This window comes from Electrona antarctica (assembly GCF_951216825.1).
Source record: "Electrona antarctica genome assembly, chromosome: 10".
NCBI lineage: Eukaryota > Metazoa > Chordata > Actinopteri > Myctophiformes > Myctophidae > Electrona > Electrona antarctica.
In genome coordinates, this window is record NC_136791.1 from 32,136,275 (window position 1) to 32,159,365 (window position 23,091).

At 44.1% G+C, this 23,091-nt stretch overlaps 1 protein-coding gene across 2 annotated transcripts in view; it reads left to right on the forward strand.

Moving 5' to 3' along the window:
- srbd1 (S1 RNA binding domain 1) overlaps positions 1-23,091 on the forward strand; it is a 96,108-nt gene that overhangs the window by 37,651 nt on the left and 35,366 nt on the right. For both annotated transcript variants that reach the window (XM_079512108.1, XM_079512107.1), the window contains exons 15-16: positions 14,324-14,415; positions 22,891-22,973. In XM_079512108.1, the coding sequence (XP_079368234.1) occupies positions 14,324-14,415; positions 22,891-22,973 (175 nt within the window). The remainder of the gene's footprint in view (positions 1-14,323; positions 14,416-22,890; positions 22,974-23,091) is intronic.

A 23,091-nucleotide genomic window follows, 5' to 3' on the forward strand; every position in this document is an offset into this window, starting at 1 on the left:
GCTCTATTATTATATATATGCAGATCTAGGTGATGAACGAACCCACGGGAAATGATATGGCCATATATTGACATTCAATAAGGGCCCCTGGCGATGTTGCCTACGTCACAACTACATATATGCCCATATATGAAGATCCATGTTGATGTCACGTGATGTCACGAGGCATGGCCATATACGTATGGAGGTGTGGGTGACTAGACGTGAACGTGATGTCACAATGCGTGACCATATATGGAGGCGTGGGGTGACTAACGGACGGACGGGAAATACACGACCTGTGGTTGCAATAAGCTAAAACACTTGCTTTGCACGTTGCATCAGACAAACAAGGAATCTGGTCGTATCCTACACCAGGCTCTATTTAACTTCTATCTTAATTACTCTTGACAGATGGGTGGAGAAAGTGCCGGTCAGCCGGAGAGACTAGATGTCTGTATACAGTTAGTGTCTTTACTACAGAGGAACCTCGCTGGATCGCAGGCCAACGTTAACATGTTTGAGCGGGTGCAGATGTGCAGTACTTAATTCAGACTAGTCATTGGTCCGACAAACGACAACCTACCTCAAACCCTAACCTAACCATAACCGCAAGCACGGGAGCAGCACATGTTCGAGCGGTTCCTGCATGTCGGACTAATGCTCCGTCGGAATTACCGCCTTGAGCTACCATGCTTTTGTCATATACAGTTTTCGTAATTACAGAGGATCAGATACAACAACATTGCTATGTAGGTCCACAATAAAAGTAAGTAACTTTTAGCTTGTAAAGTTAGGGGAAAAAACACATGATGTGTTGTGGAGCTTGTAGTTTGGTAGCCTCGGAAACCCAGACGTTTTTATTTCCAGGGAGGAAAAAAAAAGTCTGGGACCGAGTGCACTTCAATTCGACATAGAGTAGCGCAAACGTCGATCACTCTCTGCTGATTTCTGAACGTCTGCACCTTTGTTAAATTGACGCACACACGTACACTCCTCTCTCTCTGTTGCTCTAATTAATTATGTCTCATGTCGCGCAGCTGTTTCTAGATTCTCCCGACGGATCCTGCTGGGAGCTGCCTATGGCATGCCATAGAAAGCATAGGTGGACCCCAGGCTAGTAGTTTGGTGCTTTTGCAATTTAAATAGTGTTTCAAAATTTGCTCACAATAAGGATGCCTGGTTAATGTGATTAAAGGAGCATTCAGTGATTTGGGTGATTTGGAAAAAGCCCCAGTCCCCCCGGTAACTAACAAGATGTGCACATGCACGCTCTACAGTGGGGGGACATGCGACAGGCCAACAGCGCACACACCATGGCCTGCCCCTGCTCGATCATGATTGGCGGAAGGCCCCTCTCTATCCTGATTGGATGACGCCTGGGCCACCTAGCCAAAAACGAAACCTAAGGTTTTTTGACCCCCAGGGGTTAACTGGGGGCAGGGAGGAACTCTATAGTAGGGACGATTATCACAACAAAACAAAAAAAGAAGTGATATTCACTATATCACTATCACTATCACAGTGTGTTGGCTGTTGTAGTCAATATGTAGGTCCTAATACTTATACAGGGCTGTAAAGTCAAGAATTAGAAGTATCTGTTGTGTCGCGCTGGAAGTCATGTTGCCATGTCTGGCTATTACAAGCGACTTGGGCTTGTTTTCATATAAGTAACTTGCAGGGGAGATGTGGTTGACTTGACCAATGGTTCATGTGAAGGACCCTCAGATTACCCTCAGATGTTGTTAAAAGGATTGGTGTTTTTGAAACGTTTTCATAAATATTCAAGGCAATTTCTGTGACTTGTTTTCGTGGACCTGGCCGCTTGTTTCTTTAAATCTGGCAACACGACTTTTGCTGAAACTCAATGCAGTCAGAAGGAACGGCATATTCATGTTGTAAATTGAGTTTGATCAGAGCAATAGAAGAGTGGAGAGTCTTCTGTCAAGAGCATCATGTGCCTAGGGCAGAGCTGCAAGTGTTTTGTGTCAATAAAGGACAGTTTCAATGCCAGGGTGCTTGGCTGGAGGAAATCAATAGCCTACAGTATATTGGCAAATTATTCATGCTAAATGATCTATCAAACTAATTGTTTTTGTTACATTACAGACACCAATTTGTCATTTTGTAAACAAAAGGGCAGAGCCATGGGCTGTCCTTTTATAAGGAGGGGGAGGGACTAGGACAAGTGGGTGGTCTTAAAGGTGGAGGCGGAGGGACTGGATTAGGTGGGTGGTGCTAAGGTTAAACTCATGCATACCTAATTAACTGGTGGGTGTGTCCACAAAAAACCATCATTTTAACAAATACTGTACACTTTTTAGAAAAAACTATACCTCCTTATATAACAACAAGAACTGGTGATCATGTTTAAGGGTGGAAAAAAAATCACGGCACTCCATCTTTAAAAAAAGCTACACCGCGGTGATAAGCTATCACCTCAAACTGGAGTATGAACGTGCCTTTAGGCACTGGCAGGTGGCGGGTCGCTCACCCACCTCACCCCACTGGTGGTCACTCTCTGTCGCTCCCTCGTCTCTTCCTCTCCACCCTCAGGGTGCTACTGTTCTCTGGTGCTTCCTGGCGTGTGACGTGACCAACATGTGATGTGTGTGAGTGTGTGTGAGTGTGTGAGTGTGTGTGTGTGTGTGTGTGTGTGTGTGTGTGTGTGTGTGTGTGTGTGTGTGTGTGTGTGTGTGTGTGTGTGTGTGTGTGTGTGTGTGTGTGTGTGTGTGTGTGTGTGTGTGTGTGTGTGCGCTCCACTGCTTGTCTGCATGTGAAGGTGTGTGTGTGTGTGTGTGGGTGTGTGTGTGGGTGTGAGACAAGTGTACATCTGCCCAGCCCTCTTCCCAGATTGACATGAGTGTCTGTGAGGCTTTGCTCTTTTCAGATGTGCCTCGCGCTGGCAGTTGAGTGTGTGTGTGTGTATGTGTGTGTGCATGCCTGCCTCCTAGCGCCCTGCTAGAGACTGACGGCCTCTGACACCTGCCATTTGGACGCTCTCCCTGTGAAAAATGTCATCATTTTCAGACACGACGTGTATCTGCGTGTGTTTGTGTTTGCATGCGTTTGTGTTCGTAAGGGACTCTCCCTCAATTCGTTTCCCTGAGGACAGGCTTTTCAGCTGACTGAACAATGGACCCAAGCTGTTTGAGCTGCTGGGACAGGGTCTGGGTTGTTTGTGCATGTATGTTTGATATATGTTGGAATTCTCTCTACGACAGTGACGTTCAAGATAATGAAAATAAGTTAACATTGTTATTATGAGTCACCAACACTTAAGAGCAGTCTGACCTAATGTTTTGTATATAAATGATTATACTTAACTACTGAAGGCTATACTCTTATTTGATTATGCTGTACATTTTTCCCATAACTTGTGACTTGCCCCTGAGAGTTAAAACAAAATATGATCTTTTTAATTAATTTGATTCATGTAAAAAATGTATGTCATCTTATTGTCATTCATAAGGTTTATTATTTGTATTTTATTTTAGGAAATTAAGCAAGATTTATCTACCGCAAACGGAAAATGCATGATGAAGCGCTGCATATCAGCTGGGCCGGTGGGATTGTTGCACTGACGACGTACTGACGAGTGTTCAGGTTGTGGTACTCAGCATTGGCCAGGTTATTGATCAGAGTGTTCAGGTTGTGGTACTCAGCATTGGCCAGGTTATTGATCAGAGTGTTCAGGTTGTGGTACTCAGCATTGGCCAGGTTATTGATCAGAGTGTTCAGGTTGTGGTACTCAGCATTGGCCAGGTTATTGATCAGAGTGTTCAGGTTGTGGTACTCAGCATTGGCCAGGTTATTGATCAGAGTGTTCAGGTTGTGGTACTCAGCATTGGCCAGGTTATTGATCAGAGTGCTCAGGTTGTGGTACTCAGCATTGGCCAGGTTCTTGATCAGAGTGTTCAGGTTGTGGTACTCAGCATTGGCCAGGTTATTGATCAGAGTGCTCAGGTTGTGGTACTCAGCATTGGCCAGGTTATTGATCAGTGTTCAGGTTGTGGTACTCAGCATTGGCCAGGTTATTGATCAGTGTTCAGGTTGTGGTACTCAGCATTGGCCAGGTTATTGATCAGTGTTCAGGTTGTGGTACTCAGCATTGGCCAGGTTATTGATCAGAGTGTTCAGGTTGTGGTACTCAGCATTGGCCAGGTTATTGATCAGAGTGTTCAGGTTGTGGTACTCGGCATTGGCCAGGTTATTGATCAGTGTTCAGGTTGTGGTACTCAGCATTGGCCAGGTTATTGATCAGAGTGTTCAGGTTGTGGTACTCAGCATTGGCCAGGTTATTGATCAGTGTTCAGGTTGTGGTACTCAGCATTGGCCAGGTTATTGATCAGAGTGCTCAGGTTGTGGTACTCAGCATTGGCCAGGTTATTGATCAGAGTGTTCAGGTTGTGGTACTCAGCATTGGCCAGGTTATTGATCAGAGTGTTCAGGTTGTGGTACTCAGCATTGGCCAGGTTATTGATCAGAGTGTTCAGGTTGTGGTACTCAGCATTGGCCAGGTTATTGATCAGAGTGTTCAGGTTGTGGTACTCAGCATTGGCCAGGTTATTGATCAGAGTGTTCAGGTTGTGGTACTCAGCATTGGCCAGGTTATTGATCAGAGTGTTCAGGTTGTGGTACTCAGCATTGGCCAGGTTATTGATCAGAGTGTTCAGGTTGTGGTACTCAGCATTGGCCAGGTTATTGATCAGAGTGTTCAGGTTGTGGTACTCAGCATTGGCCAGGTTATTGATCAGAGTGTTCAGGTTGTGGTACTCAGCATTGGCCAGGTTATTGATCAGTGTTCAGGTTGTGGTACTCAGCATTGGCCAGGTTATTGATCAGAGTGTTCAGGTTGTGGTACTCAGCATTGGCCAGGTTATTGATCAGAGTGTTCAGGTTGTGGTACTCAGCATTGGCCAGGTTCTTGATCAGAGTGTTCAGGTTGTGGTACTCAGCATTGGCCAGGTTATTGATCAGAGTGTTCAGGTTGTGGTACTCAGCATTGGCCAGGTTATTGATCAGAGTGTTCAGGTTGTGGTACTCAGCATTGGCCAGGTTCTTGATCAGAGTGTTCAGGTTGTGGTACTCAGCATTGGCCAGGTTATTGATCATAGTGTTCAGGTTGTGGTACTCAGCATTGGCCAGGTTCTTGATCAGAGTGTTCAGGTTGTGGTACTCAGCATTGGCCAGGTTCTTGATCAGAGTGTTCAGGTTGTGGTACTCAGCATTGGCCAGGTTCTTGATCAGAGTGTTCAGGTTGTGGTACTCAGCATTGGCCAGGTTCTTGATCAGAGTGTTCAGGTTGTGGTACTCAGCATTGGCCAGGTTCTTGATCAGAGTGTTCAGGTTGTGGTACTCAGCATTGGCCAGGTTATTGATCAGAGTGTTCAGGTTGTGGTACTCAGCATTGGCCAGGTTATTGATCAGAGTGTTCAGGTTGTGGTACTCAGCATTGGCCAGGTTATTGATCAGAGTGTTCAGGTTGTGGTACTCAGCATTGGCCAGGTTATTGATCAGAGTGTTCAGGTTGTGGTACTCAGCATTGGCCAGGTTATTGATCAGAGTGTTCAGGTTGTGGTACTCAGCATTGGCCAGGTTCTTGATCAGAGTGTTCAGGTTGTGGTACTCAGCATTGGCCAGGTTATTGATCAGAGTGTTCAGGTTGTGGTACTCAGCATTGGCCAGGTTCTTGATCAGAGTGTTCAGGTTGTGGTACTCAGCATTGGCCAGGTTATTGATCAGAGTGTTCAGGTTGTGGTACTCAGCATTGGCCAGGTTATTGATCAGAGTGTTCAGGTTGTGGTACTCAGCATTGGCCAGGTTATTGATCAGAGTGTTCAGGTTGTGGTACTCAGCATTGGCCAGGTTATTGATCAGAGTGTTCAGGTTGTGGTACTCAGCATTGGCCAGGTTATTGATCAGAGTGTTCAGGTTGTGGTACTCAGCATTGGCCAGGTTATTGATCAGAGTGTTCAGGTTGTGGTACTCAGCATTGGCCAGGTTCTTGATCAGAGTGTTCAGGTTGTGGTACTCAGCATTGGCCAGGTTCTTGATCAGAGTGTTCAGGTTGTGGTACTCAGCATTGGCCAGGTTATTGATCAGAGTGTTCAGGTTGTGGTACTCAGCATTGGCCAGGTTATTGATCAGAGTGTTCAGGTTGTGGTACTCAGCATTGGCCAGGTTATTGATCAGAGTGTTCAGGTTGTGGTACTCAGCATTGGCCAGGTTATTGATCAGAGTGTTCAGGTTGTGGTACTCAGCATTGGCCAGGTTATTGATCAGAGTGTTCAGGTTGTGGTACTCAGCATTGGCCAGGTTCTTGATCAGAGTGTTCAGGTTGTGGTACTCAGCATTGGCCAGGTTATTGATCAGAGTGTTCAGGTTGTGGTACTCAGCATTGGCCAGGTTATTGATCAGAGTGTTCAGGTTGTGGTACTCAGCATTGGCCAGGTTATTGATCAGAGTGTTCAGGTTGTGGTACTCAGCATTGGCCAGGTTATTGATCAGAGTGTTCAGGTTGTGGTACTCAGCATTGGCCAGGTTCTTGATCAGAGTGTTCAGGTTGTGGTACTCAGCATTGGCCAGGTTATTGATCAGAGTGTTCAGGTTGTGGTACTCAGCATTGGCCAGGTTATTGATCAGAGTGTTCAGGTTGTGGTACTCAGCATTGGCCAGGTTATTGATCAGAGTGTTCAGGTTGTGGTACTCAGCATTGGCCAGGTTATTGATCAGAGTGTTCAGGTTGTGGTACTCAGCATTGGCCAGGTTCTTGATCAGAGTGTTCAGGTTGTGGTACTCAGCATTGGCCAGGTTCTTGATCAGAGTGTTCAGGTTGTGGTACTCAGCATTGGCCAGGTTATTGATCAGAGTGTTCAGGTTGTGGTACTCATTGGCCAGGTTATTGATCAGAGTGTTCAGGTTGTGGTACTCAGCATTGGGCAGGTTCTTGATCAGAGTGTTCAGGTTGTGGTACTCAGCATTGGCCAGGTTCTTGATCAGAGTGTTCAGGTTGTGGTACTCAGCATTGGCCAGGTTATTGATCAGAGTGTTCAGGTTGTGGTACTCATTGGCCAGGTTCTTGCGTCGGTGAAATAGGTTCTTTCCCTCGCTCTCCTTCCCGCGGACCTCTCCCTCTTTCTCTTCTTTTACCTCCCTCCCTGCCCTGCTCCACCTCCCTCTCTTCCTCTCCTCTCTCTCTCTCCCCTGCCCCACCTCCCTCTCTTTCTCCCCTCTGTCTCTTCCTTCCCTGCTCCACCTCCCTCTCTGCCTCTCCTCTCTCTCTCTCTTCCTACCCCTCTCTCTCCCCTGCCCCACCTCCCTCTCTCTCCCCTGCTCCACCTCCCTCTCTGCCTCTCCTCTCTCTCTCTCTTCCTACCCCTCTCTCTCCCCTGCCCCACCTCCCTCTCTTCCTCCCCTCTGTCTCTTCCTTCCCTGCTCCACCTCCCTCTCTTCCTCCCCTCTCTCTTCATATCCCCCTCTCCCTCTCTGTTTCTCTGTTATCAATGATCTCCATATAGCCTACACACATTCACAACGGAAGCCAAACTATTCCGATGTGTACTGACGGCAGGGATGTACATATATGGGCATAATCTGGGCACACCCATGGGTATCTCCATATGTGGGCATGTACTGATTTGCACTGATGTCCATATTTGGGCTGGTAACACATTGTAAAGCCCCAGCCTTGCCTGAGTTACTTCATGGGGCCAGTCCAATGGCAGCTCCTTAGTTACTTCATGGGGCCAGTCCAATGGCAGCTCCTTAGTTACTTCATAGGGCCAGTCCAATGGCAGCTCCTTAGTTACTTCATAGGGCCAGTCCAATGGCAGCTCCTTAGTTACTTCATAGGGCCAGTCCAATGGCAGCTCCTTAGTTACTTCATGGGGCCAGTCCAATGGCAGCTCCTTAGTTACTTCATAGGGCCAGTCCAATGGCAGCTCCTTAGTTACTTCATAGGGCCAGTCCAATGGCAGCTCCTTAGTTACTTCATAGGGCCAGTCCAATGGCAGCTCCTTAGTTACTTCATGGGGCCAGTCCAATGGCAGCTCCTTAGTTACTTCATAGGGCCAGTCCAATGGCAGCTCCTGAGTTACTTCATAGGGCCAGTCCAATGGCAGCTCCTTAGTTACTTCATAGGGCCAGTCCAATGGCAGCTCCTGAGTTACTTCATAGGGCCAGTCCAATGGCAGCTCCTGAGTTACTTCATAGGGCCAGTCCAATGGCAGCACTTCTAGTTAGTTAGTTACTTCATGGGGCCAGTCCAATGGCAGCACTTCTAGTTAGTTAGTTACTTCATGGGGCCAGTCCAATGGCAGCACTTCTAGTTAGTTAGTTACTTCATGGGGCCAGTCCAATGGCAGCTCTTCTAGTTAGTTAGTTACTTCATGGGGCCAGTCCAATGGCAGCTCTTCTACATAGACTTAGTTACTTCATGGGGCCAGTCCAATGGTAGCTCTTCTACATAGCCTTAGTTACTTCATGGGGCCAGTCCAATGGTAGCTCTTCTACATAGCCTTAGTTACTTCATGGGGCCAGTCCAATGGCAGCTCTTCTACATATACTTCATGGGGCCAGTCCAATGGCAGCTCCTTAGTTACTTCATAGGGCCAGTCCAATGGCAGCTCCTTAGTTACTTCATAGGGCCAGTCCAATGGCAGCTCCTTAGTTACTTCATAGGGCCAGTCCAATGGCAGCTCCTTAGTTACTTCATAGGGCCAGTCCAATGGCAGCTCCTTAGTTACTTCATGGGGCCAGTCCAATGGCAGCTCCTTAGTTACTTCATAGGGCCAGTCCAATGGCAGCTCCTTAGTTACTTCATAGGGCCAGTCCAATGGCAGCTCCTTAGTTACTTCATAGGGCCAGTCCAATGGCAGCTCCTTAGTTACTTCATGGGGCCAGTCCAATGGCAGCTCCTTAGTTACTTCATAGGGCCAGTCCAATGGCAGCTCCTGAGTTACTTCATAGGGCCAGTCCAATGGCAGCTCCTGAGTTACTTCATAGGGCCAGTCCAATGGCAGCTCCTGAGTTACTTCATAGGGCCAGTCCAATGGCAGCACTTCTAGTTAGTTAGTTACTTCATGGGGCCAGTCCAATGGCAGCACTTCTAGTTAGTTAGTTACTTCATGGGGCCAGTCCAATGGCAGCTCTTCTAGTTAGTTAGTTAGTTACTTCATGGGGCCAGTCCAATGGCAGCTCTTCTAGTTAGTTAGTTACTTCATGGGGCCAGTCCAATGGCAGCTCTTCTAGTTAGTTAGTTACTTCATGGGGCCAGTCCAATGGCAGCTCTTCTACATAGACTTAGTTACTTCATGGGGCCAGTCCAATGGCAGCTCTTCTACATAGACTTAGTTACTTCATGGGGCCAGTCCAATGGCAGCTCTTCTACATAGACTTAGTTACTTCATGGGGCCAGTCCAATGGCAGCTCTTCTACATAGACTTAGTTACTTCATGGGGCCAGTCCAATGGCAGCTCTTCTACATAGACTTAGTTACTTCATGGGGCCAGTCCAATGGCAGCTCTTCTACATATACTTCATGGGGCCAGTCCAATGGCAGCTCTTCTACATAGACTTAGTTACTTCATGGGGCCAGTCCAATGGCAGCTCTTCTACATAGACTTAGTTACTTCATGGGGCCAGTCCAATGGCAGCTCTTCTACATAGACTTAGTTACTTCATGGGGCCAGTCCAATGGTAGCTCTTCTACATAGCCTTAGTTACTTCATGGGGCCAGTCCAATGGTAGCTCTTCTACATAGCCTTAGTTACTTCATGGGGCCAGTCCAATGGCAGCTCTTCTACATATACTTCTATGTTTACTGAGTTACTTCATGGGGCCAGTCCAATGGCAGCTCTTCTACATAGACTTCTATGTTTACGGAATGCATTGGAGTCTATGGGCTTGACAAACGAGTTACATGAACCACGTGACTGGGCTGTTTTCTGCCCCTTCATTGGCAGAACTCTCCCTTCAATGGCTCTGGTCGTTAGTGGAGTCTGCGTTGACAACGTGTCACAAATGTCCAATCCATATGGGGAATGCATATGTGTGCGCCTGCCGCAGACATGCAACATATGTGCACCCATCACAGATGCAGAATTTCATCTTTATAACGTGATTGAACTTGTGATTGCATTTATAGAATATAAAACTGTTTCTTTTGTCTTTGTCTTCTGTTGACTTTCCATTTAGACATTCAGATGAAGTGCAGTGTTAATGCAAAAAGTTATTAACTTTCTGTGAAATCCACATGTCCACAAAGTAGTGCTGCACCGTATCTATATTTAAAGACAGAGGCAGTCTTGATGACACCGGCAATATGTTAATGAAATTCTAAAGGTCAAATGGTGCTCAGTTCTGAAACTCATGTCTCTTGAAGATCTGGACCTGAAGACAGCTCTACTGCCACTCCACAGATCCTGTTGGCCATGTGTTCAGGTTGGCTTGAGTTAGCACTGTCTCTTCAAAGCTTTGGAAATTCAATTTACCGTACGTACTCGGGGTGCATAGAATAAAATTCATGTCTGTTCAAAAAATGTTTCTATATTTGCTTAGAAAGTGGAGAAGGTGACTGAAGAGGGGAACCAGCAAAGAGAGCTTTGGTAGAATTAGATCTTACATTAGGCCACATTTTGCCTTGTGTGTGGGGTATGGATGGATGCAATGATCAAGAAATGTGCAAAAGGAGAATGTGTGTTTAATTTGAGGTTCAAGCTAAGAAAGATGGATAGTAAATTTGATTTATTATCCCTATACGTTTCTTCTTTTTCTTTGGCTTAAGTTTAGTAGCACACATGCTTGGTGGAACAATATGCATACAGGTATTGCAGATTTCCAATGACTGGAAAAATGAAATTAATTTTTAGCGTTTTGGTTTCAAAGTCTTTAGTTTTCTTTTAAAGATGATTTAAGAGTCCTTCCATCCTATCCCAAAACAACTTTCCTGCTTTCATTCATCTATCTTTTCTCTCTCTCTCTCTCTCTCTCTCTCTCTCTCTCTCTCTCTCTCTCTCTCTCTCTCTCTCTCTCTCTCTCTCTCTCTCCACCCTGCCCTTTTCTCTGTCCTCTGTATCAAGTTACTGTGGTGATGATATCACCCCTTCTGCTCTCTGGGAGATATGATGAGCTGTTTTAATTAAGATTTTGACCGTGTGCGCTTGTGTGCGTGTGTGTGCGTGTGTGTGTGTGTGTGTGTGTGTGTGTGTGTGTGTGTGTGTGTGTGTGTGTGTGCGTGTGCGTGCGTGCGTGTGTGTGTGTGTGTGTGTGTGTGTGTGTGTGTGTGTGTGTGTGTGTGTGTGTGTGTGTGTGTGACACTGACTGTCAGTGGGCTATAATGAAGTATCAGTGTGTATCCATCTCTTCCAATGTCAGTGGTCTTGAGGGGTAGAGAGGGCCTGTGTGTGTCAGGCGGGCCCGAGGGTTTCTCTCAGAGAGGTACTGTAGCTGGACAGACAGGGCATCCTGCCCATGACTTTGCCCCAGGATGGGACAGGGCTGAAGGCAGGGCCTTTGTGTTGTCTCCGCCAGTGAGTATGTGCCTTGCTTCGTTGGCATTGCTGGTGTACATTCAACCACTTAGGCCAGAGAACAAGGGCACAGACAACCTTCTGCTGGATGGCAGTGATCCAAGCTGTCGCCACAGCATCAGGGCTCTGAGCTGTATCCATGACAGTACTGTTACCCAGCAGGCCCAGTGGCAGGCCTAATTAGTTCAGACACGGCAGTGGCCACTGGTGGCCTCTGAACCTACAGTGTATACTGGTGCAAGATGTGAGAGGGATGTGCGTGCGTGCGTGCGCATGCACGCACGTGTGATAGTGTCCTTTAGTGTATGTGTGTGTGCGTGAGCCTGTCTATACTGTATGTGTGTCAAGATTTCCGTTAGTTAGGATTTCCGGTTAGTTTGGGCGCGCGTGTGTGTGTGTGCGCTTTGTGCACATGTATACGGTACATGTTGTGGGAGGGGTGGGAGGACACGGGGGTTAATGACCAGTTCAGCGTTGACCTCTGTGAAGGTCATCTGCCAGTGCTCGTTAGAGGCGTAACCATGGTGAAATGTCAGCCATCAGGTGCATGGGGAGCCAGAGAGGACAAGCTGATTGAAATGTAATTCTCATCAGAAGATCTGTGCCACTTCTTGTTAACAACAATACACCCATTGAGCCCCTGGGATTGTATATGTGTGCGTTTGTGTATGACTATATGGAACTCTCCAAATGGGTCAATAAATGTCCTACATACTGTATATAATTGATTACTGATATATACTAAATATTTTTGTTTTCATTGTATTTTTCAACAATGTAAAGGAAATAATTTAATTAATAAACACATGGGGGTATACTGTTGAAACCCTATGTGTTTAAACAAAACATGTCAATTTCATCATAATACTAAGAATACTGACACACTGTATGGCGCTGTCTTATCCACACATTTTATATCACGTTGAATTTGTATCACTCCTCTTCAATTCAATTGTATCATAGTGCCAAATCACAACACATCGTCTCAAGACACATTACGTATATTGAGGGTTAATTTATGTGTATGTGTGCGTGATGGACGTGACTGTCACAAAGATTTCATCGCACAAATTGTGTGTGTGTGTGTGTGTGTGTGTGTGTGTGTGTGTGTGTGTGTGTGTGTGTGTGTGTGTGTGTGTGTGTGTGTGTGTGTGTGTGTGTGTGTGTGTGTGTGTGTGTGTGTGTGTGTGTGTGTGTGTGTGTGTGTGTGTGTGTGTGTGTGTGTGAGAGAGAGAGGGGGGGGGGGGGGGGTGGGGGGGTCATGTTAAATCAGGCAGGCGGTGACCCTCACCAGATCTGTCAGCCCTGAAGAAATTGACCCCCACCCTGCCGTCTCCTTCACATCCCTTCCTCCCTCTCGCTCTCTCTCTGTCCACCCATCTAAGAGATGTGGGCCACAACAATAGGCTAATGTGACAGGATGGGTGCTGTTTGTGACCACTGACACGGGATATCAGTAGCATTGTTGTGCCTCAGTCCTGTCTGGATGGCCATGAAGGATAAGCGGCCTACTGTAAAACTGAATACATTAACATAAAGAGTTGTATCCATGTGCATTCATGTCCAATTAGGTCACATTCATGACATAAAATACAGTGCTCAGATATTAAATATTTGAGAGGGGAACGGGGGAGGCAACTCTCCAAGCTGACAGTGATTTAATTAGAGTTTTTATTTATATATATGATTGTTGTTGTTATTTACTGTATTCATTTGAAATGTGATTGACATATTTAAGTACTGCAAAACAATAGGGGTACAGTAGGTCTCATCTGCCTAGGCGAGGCAAACGCTGATGAAGGCCTGAGTAGCCCAAACACGTCCGTTTGTCAGACTGCTGCTGCCATGAATTAAACAATACCCTGTGAGTGCCGACTGTTTCAGACTGTTTGCTGAAAGTCTGCCCTTCTCCTGATCCACTAAGAGTAGAGCACGCTCAGCTCAGGACCTCCGTCCCATAGTATTTGGTTCTTCAGTTCCCCACACTTTTCTTTTAATTCCCTGAGGTTATGAGTACCAACACTGGTCAGTTTCTCATGCCGATTGCTTGGTAACAACTTTTAGCAATGTAGCAAGCAGTACACTCAACATGCCTCTAGATGGCAGTTGCGTCACACGGATTGTATGGGCAATGAATGCACTCTGCTGGGCGATTGGCTTGTGTTTTATAACACACAAGTGTGATGTTGTTAGATTGTCCATGGTTCAGCTGTAAATGCTTTTAATGAAAAAATAGGCCGTTTTTTTGTGGTGTGAATGGGCATGCTTCCCAAAACAAGCCGGCAATGTAAACCACAGTGTGGAAAGAACAACAACTTTTGTAATGTTTCTTGGCTGCAGGAGACTTCTATGTTATAGTGTCAGGGTTAGTTTTATTAGGCGACTCCGTCGACGGTGCCCAAAATGTGGCTGCATGCATGTTTTATGCTTTGAGTGAAATGTCTCACCCTGGAGCTGAAGGGAACCGCAGTCACCAGCAGTGGAGCCCCTTCTTAGAAATCTGTGTTCTATGACAGCATATCACACTTGATATTGAATTATACTGTATATAACCCACATTGCATCTTGTCAGTACAGGGCCCATGGTGTGTTCAGTGCCAGTCAGGTGGGTACTCCTATTATATTAAAATTGCTTAATGGGTGGACACCTGGACGGTGGGTGTCACAAATGTAACATGCCCATATATGGAGACCACTCTGGCACACAGAGTAGTGCCACACAAGACAGCAGATAAACTCCGCTGGTGTCACTGATGATGTCATCATCTCAAGCTCGCATAACTAAAATGTAATCTCTTTCCCCCTCCCACCAGCATAACCAGCGAGGCAGGAGCATCGATCTACAGTGTGAGTGCGGAGGCTGTGAAGGAGATGCCAGACCTGGACCCTAACCTGAGGAGCGCAGGTCAGACAAACGCCCACTTTGCCCATTTGATTGGTTGTGCGAGCTATTCAAAAAGTAAAAATCACACCCGTGTGAACTGAGTGGTGTAAGGTCTTATATAGACTGATCAGCTGTGGTCTGACGTAATGTCTGACGTAATTAAATCACACCCGTGTGAACTGGGTGACCATAGCAACCATGCTCATTTTTTGGTACGAACAGACACGTAAACTAACAAAGCTGAAATCACACCCGGGTGAACTGGGTGACCATAGCAACCATGCTCATTTTTTGGTACGAACAGACAGACACGTAAACTAACAAAGCCAGTTGTAGGAGTGGTTTACACCACTCAAAAACAATAAAAAAAGAAATCTGAATGGCATCAATTTCCATGGAAAAGGTAACAAATGAAGTCCCTGCTAGCAGCCTCTAGAGGCCATTATGCTGCTTGGTACACCTAACCAGATCAAACACTGACAGATCAGATCAGACACTTGCCAACCTCAGTAGTCGTACTAATGAGGCTAAACAAGATAATTCTGGGGATGGGCAAATTACAGAGAGACATTACAACTATAAAATGTGTTATTCATTCAGAATAATTCTAGTTTGTCAATTCTGAAAAAAGCTTCTAAACACTGAATTTGAAAGAACAATGCCTCTTTATTCCAAAACTAGAGATGCACCGTTATTGAAATGTTGGTCCATATCCCAACATAAACAGCTTGAATGTAGTATTTGTATTTAAAAATGTTCCAACTTGTTGAACCCTTCCAAAACCTCCCCAGAAAACACTGATATAATTAATCTGCTGCCTTCATCATCTTACAAAAAAAGGCTTTTTCAGTCTTTAAAAAAAATATATTTTCAACACAATTATTATAAAATGAAATATCGGCTTAAAACCAATATATTATTTTGATATATCGGTTCGATACCGATATTGCATTTTAAGGCCAACATCGGCCAATACCGATATGGCCGAGAAATGTCTAAATGATCAGTGGCAGAGTGAGAGTTACATGGTGGCATGTATTTTATACTGTAGGGTGATACTGTATTCCACTTGAGGAATGGCCATGTGATCTGGCCACCAGAATCAGTAGATCAGGTTATCAAACCCTCACGAGGGTCCCCACATGATGTGTTCCCAAAACTACAGTGAAGTGACAAGGATTTAAGATTATGGAATCAATAGTAATCAACAAACTATACAATAAATATGTGTCAAACATTGGCCAAATTGACGAAGAAATTATGAAATTGATGAAGAAATCTACCACACCGAAGTTCCAGACTAATATCTACGTGGTGATCACGTGGGCCTCACTAGCCATGCCAGGCTAGTGAGGCTACTCAACACGTTTCAAGACAATCTGACCAATAGATATTGCATTATCTAGACACAGTGGACAAGATATGGTCACCAAAATGAGTAGGGCTCATTGTCTGCAAGACCAAAGTGGTTTATGGACTGAATGAGTGAAAGACTGAGTCCATGATTGCTAGCAGGACTCAAAACAACAACTGCCTGAACTTAGGAATGTAGCAGGTATTTAGTTGCTACATCATTAATTATTCCATCACTGTTTATGCCACTGACTCCTGTTTACGCTGTTTTGATGTATTGAGGAATTATTTATGTATTCATTTATTAGTATCCACTTTTATAATGTCATACATAAACATTATGTGGAAACATAATAGCTGCTGTCTCTGATAACTAAGTGAAAAGTGTGTGAGGAATGAGAGAGGAGTCCAAGAGGAAAGTGATCAAAGAGGGAAGTGATCAAAGAGGGTGGAAGTGCCCCTAAATAAAGAAGAGAATCTAACAGTGCTTGGGTGCATGGTGCAGGAGTAAACATTCCTGCCCACCACCAATCTTCCGCCGTAGTCTGAAGACTCACCTCTTCAGACTTAGCCCGTAGCATAGCATGACGACCTTGCAGGCTTATGCAAAGGTATTTTTTTATTTTATTTATTTAGATATGCATGTTATGTTACATGTCATTATTGACCTGGCATCCTATAGTGTTTATAGTTTCAATGTACAGATTTCCTTTGTTTATTCTACTGTTACTGTAGACTGATGATAGGTTCTTGGTTAATTATCATCCTCGATGACTATTTCTATGCATTTCTATACGAGGTCGAATAGGTACCTCAACATGTGTTATGTCCTCCCGGTGAAACTCCTCCTCACTGTCAGGTGGGATGGACATCACATGTATCGGAGAAGACACGTCACGGACACACATTGTCTGTGCTCTCCTATAGGACTATCTGTAGTATGTACGTAACCCTCATTTAACTAGGAAAGTCACTTTGAGTTTCGATACCTCATTTACCAGTGAGACCTGGCCAAGACGACAAGTGAATGGAATACACAAGGAATCGGAGATTGGCATAATAATGACTAAATTGGGAGAAAAAAAACAACAATTTAATAAAATTCAATTCAGAGATGGAAACAATGTGTTACTCTGTCTGAACTCCTTTCTTTGTATCCCTTTCCTCCTGCCGTCTCTCGTGCTTGCTTCCTCCTTGACTCGCTCCACAGTCTACAGTCTACACTGTACACACCAACTAAACCCAGCAGAAACGCCACAATCCCCCAAGAAATGGGACTGTGTTAAAAAGAATCAAACAGAAGTTTTTGTAGAATGAATGTTTCCAGCAGACTTCCTCTATAAAAAGCCATAACTCAGATGACGGTGGATTATCCCTCACTAGTTTCCTGTGGTCACCCAGAGCTGAGGACCATATTTTTAAAACTCCTAATGAAAGCCATGAGAAAGCTTACAGCCATGATTTTGGACAGGCGTAAAATGAGTTGGGTGCACTGCAGCGTTAGATGCTGTGGTCATTATAGGCAAGGAGGCCTACAGTTGTGTGCGTGTGCGTGTGTGTGCGCGCGCGCGCGCGTGTGTGTGTGTGTGTGTGTGCGTGTGCGTGTGCGTGTGTGTGTGTCAATCAGATCCCCTTTGACTTCCATTATAAAAATACTAATATAATTTGTGTGAGCACTGTTTGACCGTCCAGTGGATTGTGAGATTAGATCTGGACACACAAACATCCAAATACAGACAGACAGAGACATCTCTGCCTCCTATACAACCACGTGGAAAATAGTTACAGCTGCAGGCACAATATACTTTTTTAAATGTTAGGTGGAACACATACTTTAAGCATAAACAGCCAAACGACTGACTTATACTTTGTCGTACAAATGTGTTTCTTAACAAAAATAGCCGATCTAAACATGTTGAGAGGTTGTTGATCTGCTGTTTTCAGCGATTGACACCATCGTGAGATGAAACATAAATTAAATACACCATGGGGAGGTTGGCTGTCATATTTAAAATAATCCCCCTCTTGTTGGTTCTAAATGTTATGATGCCTTCTAACAAATGTAGGTTCAAGACAATTCTGGACCTTGATTTTCAATCAGTTTGTTAATTTAAATCAGTTCGTTAATTTGACTTTGATACTTTTACTGCAACAAATTTCAGCATAAAACAAGACACACGCCAGAATGCTCTGATAGTACACAGAGTACTATCTGAGTTTCTTGAGAGAGAACAACGTGGACTGAGTCAACATTTGTATTGCTGCTTCAATAAGGAGACTTGAAACTGGTGATGAAGTGATAAAACAGAAACATTTGAAATGGCACACTATAAAATTCAAGCTGATAAATGATCTGTGGAATTCTCTCAGATCGGTTGATTGGATAACTGTATTATTGCATTTTATTCTGCTCTTCTTTATAATATGCTTGTCTCCCAGAGCTCCGCTCATTTTCTACCTCTCTGCTCCTCTGCCTTCTAGAACTTTATTTGGCTCGTAAAAGTTCAATAACTGCGGGGGAATTGCACAGGGCTCCATTTACAAATCAGATCCATACAAAAGGCGGCGTGCGCAAGACCGGATAGTAAACGGAAAAGAGGAAGATTAAAACGGGGAGTGATATAGAGAGAGAGAGGGGAGAGAAGAGCAGGGTTTTGGTGGTGCAGCGAGCAAGGCCAGGGCTGAAACTCCATCCCTGTCTAAATATTATCTCAGGCTGCAGCCTCCCACCACAGCCAAAGAGAGGAGGACAAGCCTCGATTCAATACATACTCCCTCTGCCCTGATCATAGAAATTAATGTACATTTCCAAGCAATGCTGTGTGACCCTGTCAAACGTGGAGTATGTAGTATCCAAACACATCTAGACATGAGATGAATCTATTCTTCTCCTGAGCTGGAGGAAATGCATATTGATGGAATTGCAGCGGGATAATGTACAGTAGCAGCAAACTATATAACACACGTTTCATGAAACCTAGGGGGAATTATTGTGTGATACACGAGGAAAGACATAAAAAACATTGGATGGATGGATGGATGATGGATAGAAGCATGGATGGATAGAAGGAATTAATAGATAGATAATCCCTATATGATCTATAATGTGCAGCACCATGTCTGTGTTTGATTATTTTCAATATGGTTTTGAGTCCCATTATCCTACATCATTGGGGTAGGGCCCTCTGGGCTTGTGAGTTCAAGTCCAATAACTAATACAGCAAATCCTTACTAGAGGTTTGATAGTTTGTATACTGTGTGAATTGAAGTCCCATGATGATGTGGGGTAAAGTCCTGTTTATTGTACAGCCAGTTGCATGGTATTTGAGTCCCCCTGATGGTGTCATTTGGATATTGTTATGTCACTTTAACCACTCAATCATCTTGGCATCCCTATTTTGGGGATATCATTATTATGCGAAGATTAAAAAAGAAAATAAATAAACGAAAATTATAATTGCTCCTCACGAATGCTCATGAAAAGAAATGACCATTTTATTCAACTCTGTCTGTCATCTCTGGACACTCTCTGAAACCTGTCTTCCAGTAACATCATCGCCAGGCAGGGCTTTTATTTCCAACACGAGAACAATGTCTTCCATTATAGCATGCTAACTTTCCAGGAGTCGAAAGCCTGCAGTTTCTATTAGCCTGAAATTCCCATCGATGATGTCACTTGTAAGCAGGTTTCTGAACTGTCCACAGCCATCATGGTGTGGTAACAAAAATGTTACCATATTATCATCAGCATAAGTGAGGACCAATTTTATGAAGACAGGTTGAAAATGGGTGAAGTCGCCCTTTATGTGGTTAAATAAATGCCTTTTTACGCTGATGTACTGTGTGTGTGTGTGTGTGTGTGTGTGTGTGTGTGTGTGTGTGTGTGTGTGTGTGTGTGTGTGTGTGTGTGTGTGTGTGTGTGTGTGTGTGTGTGTGTGTGTGTGTGTGTGTGTGTGTGTGTGTGTGTGTGTGTGTGTGTGTGTGTGTGTGTGTGTGTGTGTGTGTGGTGATGTCATGTATTTTTCTGTGCATGAACGAACATGTGTATAGTGTGTTTATCATTTTTCTCCTTGTCACCGGTTCCTGGCAGCATATTTCATGGAAAAGAGTACATTTGGCTCCATTTCACAGCGCAATGAGACCTTGCGGATTTAGTCATTAAAGGACCATGCCAGTCTAAGTTGGATGCCACTGATTGCCCCCTGTCTGTAACAATTTGTTGTACTAAGGGTATGCAGTGAGTGTGTACTTTAACCCATTTTGACCTGAGATCAGATTCTAAAAATGACAGTTTTCTGAAAAAGCTAAGTTTCTATGTCAGTGGTTCTTCGATTTTTCAAAAATAGCAGACCTACAAGCTTGTAGATCTGCTATTTTTCAATAGCTAAAGCATAACATAATGCTAACACCAAAAGGGGTTCCCGCCCAAAATGGGTTAATAGATCTCAGCATGAATAAACATTCACTGCCATCCACGTCGAACGGTTTGGAAAAACAGACGTTAAAGATGCTAGAGTAGGTCTACGTAATTCTCCCTATTGGAAATCTCTATGCTGCTTATTCCATTGGTTCTCAAAGTGGGGTCTGGGGTCCCAGGGGAGTTTTAATACAGGTTCTCAAAGTGGGGTCTGGGGTCCCAGGGGCGTTTTAATACAGCATCACAATCATATTAGTCCGGCAGCCGGGGTGGACGGGTGGGAAATTTGGTATATAGTCTTTTTTATTGGCCTAAAATATTGTCTATATAGTATACATACATTCATTAATCCACTTGCTGACCGGCTGTCGGTATTGGGCAATTTTTTTATAGGGGTTTCTTGTGACCCTACCATTAACATCCTATAGCAGGCAAAAATGTCAACGTTTCCTTATGCTTTAAGTAGCATGTGTGACATGTCAAACTAGGGGGTTTAGTTTTGCACAAAAATAACACTCCTTGGGCTAAAAACGGCCATAGTGGATATGACTTTTTTTTTTAGCCAAAGGAGTGTATTTTGTGCAAAACTAATGCTTGGAATGTATTCAGAATCATGAAAAAACCCTTGTTTGACATGTCACATGCTGCTTAAAGCATAATGGAAGTTTGACATTTTTGCCTGCCAGGCATATGTTAATGGTAGGGTCACAAGAAACCCCTTTGTGGATTCACGAATGTATGTATGGATTCACGAATGTATGTATATAGACAATATTTTAATAAAAAAGACTATACCAAATGTCCCACTTTAAACAAAAGAAGCCTGTCGGCTGCTGGACTATATCATTGTAACCACTTTATCCATTTATACGTTTGCTATTCAGGGAGGGCTGTGGACAGTTCAGAAACCTGCCTACCGGAAATTCAATGTATTTATTCTTGTACGTTATACTTGTGGGGTTTATGAAGAGAAGCTGTTAATGCCACCATTTATTATTTTTCTACTCCAGTATTTCAATAATGCTTCTGTGAAAAAACCAATAAACAAAGTTATAAAAAATAAAGAAACCTGCCTACCAATCATATCATCGATGTCGATGAGGAATCCAAGTTAATAGAAATGGCAGGCTTTCTATTCCTGGGAAGTTAGCAGGCCATTGGAAGCCATTGTTCTCGTCAACAGTAGTTGAGACTCATTTGTGCAGCATCTATGTGACAGGTGTGCATGCTGTGGCTGGCTGGCAGCTGAGTCTGGGGAGGAGGGGTTTGTTCTCAATTAGAATTGGCCTGCCCTCAGGCCAGCCGTAATATCCAGACAATTAGCATTTTCTGTAATTATAAGTCACATGGATTTGCATATTCAATAACTACAATTTGATGGCGAGTTTATGAAAGCGACAATTAATGGATTCTCCTGAGACAGACCATTGTTTGGTTGTGTCAACGTGACTTGTCTGTGTGGTAAATTGTCATGGATTTTATTTTTCTAAGATGAACTTTATGATGACGGGCTCACGACTTCAAATCAGTATCACGATTATTTCAAACCTTTGCCTTGATTACGATTATTGTGCAATGATTTATTTTTAAATATAGTGAAAATAGCAGATATACAAGCTGTGACACGTTGTGAGCTTGTAACACAGCTATTTTCACTGTATTTATGCCCGGCCTTGCGTCGATCGGATACACGGTTGTCCAGAACCGCCACATACTGTAAGGCTCTGGTCAGGCTCTGCCAGTGGACCTAATGAGCCTAAGTCCCCACACCTGTAGAATTCCCAGTGTCTGCCTGAGCCAATTGATTGCCATGGCAACCCTAGCCTACAACTGCCATTTGATTACTTACTGTATTCACTATTCAGTCCACTTCTCACAGTCAGCTTGCAGCTTGCACAATCGTCGATCCCCCCCATATATGGTCAGGCCCATATGCCCATATACTGATAACATCAGGGATCTCCATATATGACCATAAAAGGGACAAGAACAGACCGATATAGAGAGCTCCATATGGACATAAAAGGGATACAGGCAGACAGACAGATACAAAGATATCCATCCATATGTGACCAGATTTGACTGAGAGCCTGCCATGGCGCAACCTTCAGCTTTTCACCAAAGGAGAAAAACTCTTTATCCAAAATGAGTTAATAGCACAGTTAGTGTCAGCACAATAGTGTCAGAGCTGAAATCGACATGTAAATATGAAATAAATGCTTAAACATGTAGCTAGGTGACCACAGAAGTGAACCTTTCAAGCCTGTTTTCTCAACTCGCTGTTTTCTGCAAAACTGGTGGGTCAAACTGAACAACCAATATGTCAATTTGAAGCTATGATTCCATGCTTTCATATGACATGAAAATTCAAAATAATCCAATGGCAGTCCCTCAGTCAAATTTGGTCACAAAAGGGACACAGACAGACAGTTAATTATTGCTGGCCACAGATGGTAGGTAGCTTGTGCCAACAAGATTTGAAGATATATTATTTTGAATTCTTATTTAAAGGATAAGCCCCTTTAGATGCATCATCTCGTTTTAGAGGGGGTCCTCGGAGAGAGATTACTACTTTTTTCGGTTTCCACTCTCGTAGACCTCTATTGTAAGAAACTTGGTGTAGAGGTAAATTACGATATTTATTTTATATATAAAACTTCTTGATTATTATATTATATTATTTGATATTTCAAAGCTCAATACTCATGTGTATGTTATATTTGCAGTGTCCATTGGAAGACGCGTTCAAGATCCCATGGCTGAGCTGGTGAAGATTGATCCCAAAAGCCTAGGCATTGGAACTTATCAGGTGAGTTTGTGTGTTCTAGCCCTAAGATCTTGCTTCTGTGGAAGCTCCATGTCCCTGGTCAGTGGAAGCTCCATGTCCCTGGCCTGTGGAAGCTTCATGTCCCTGATCAGTGGAAGCT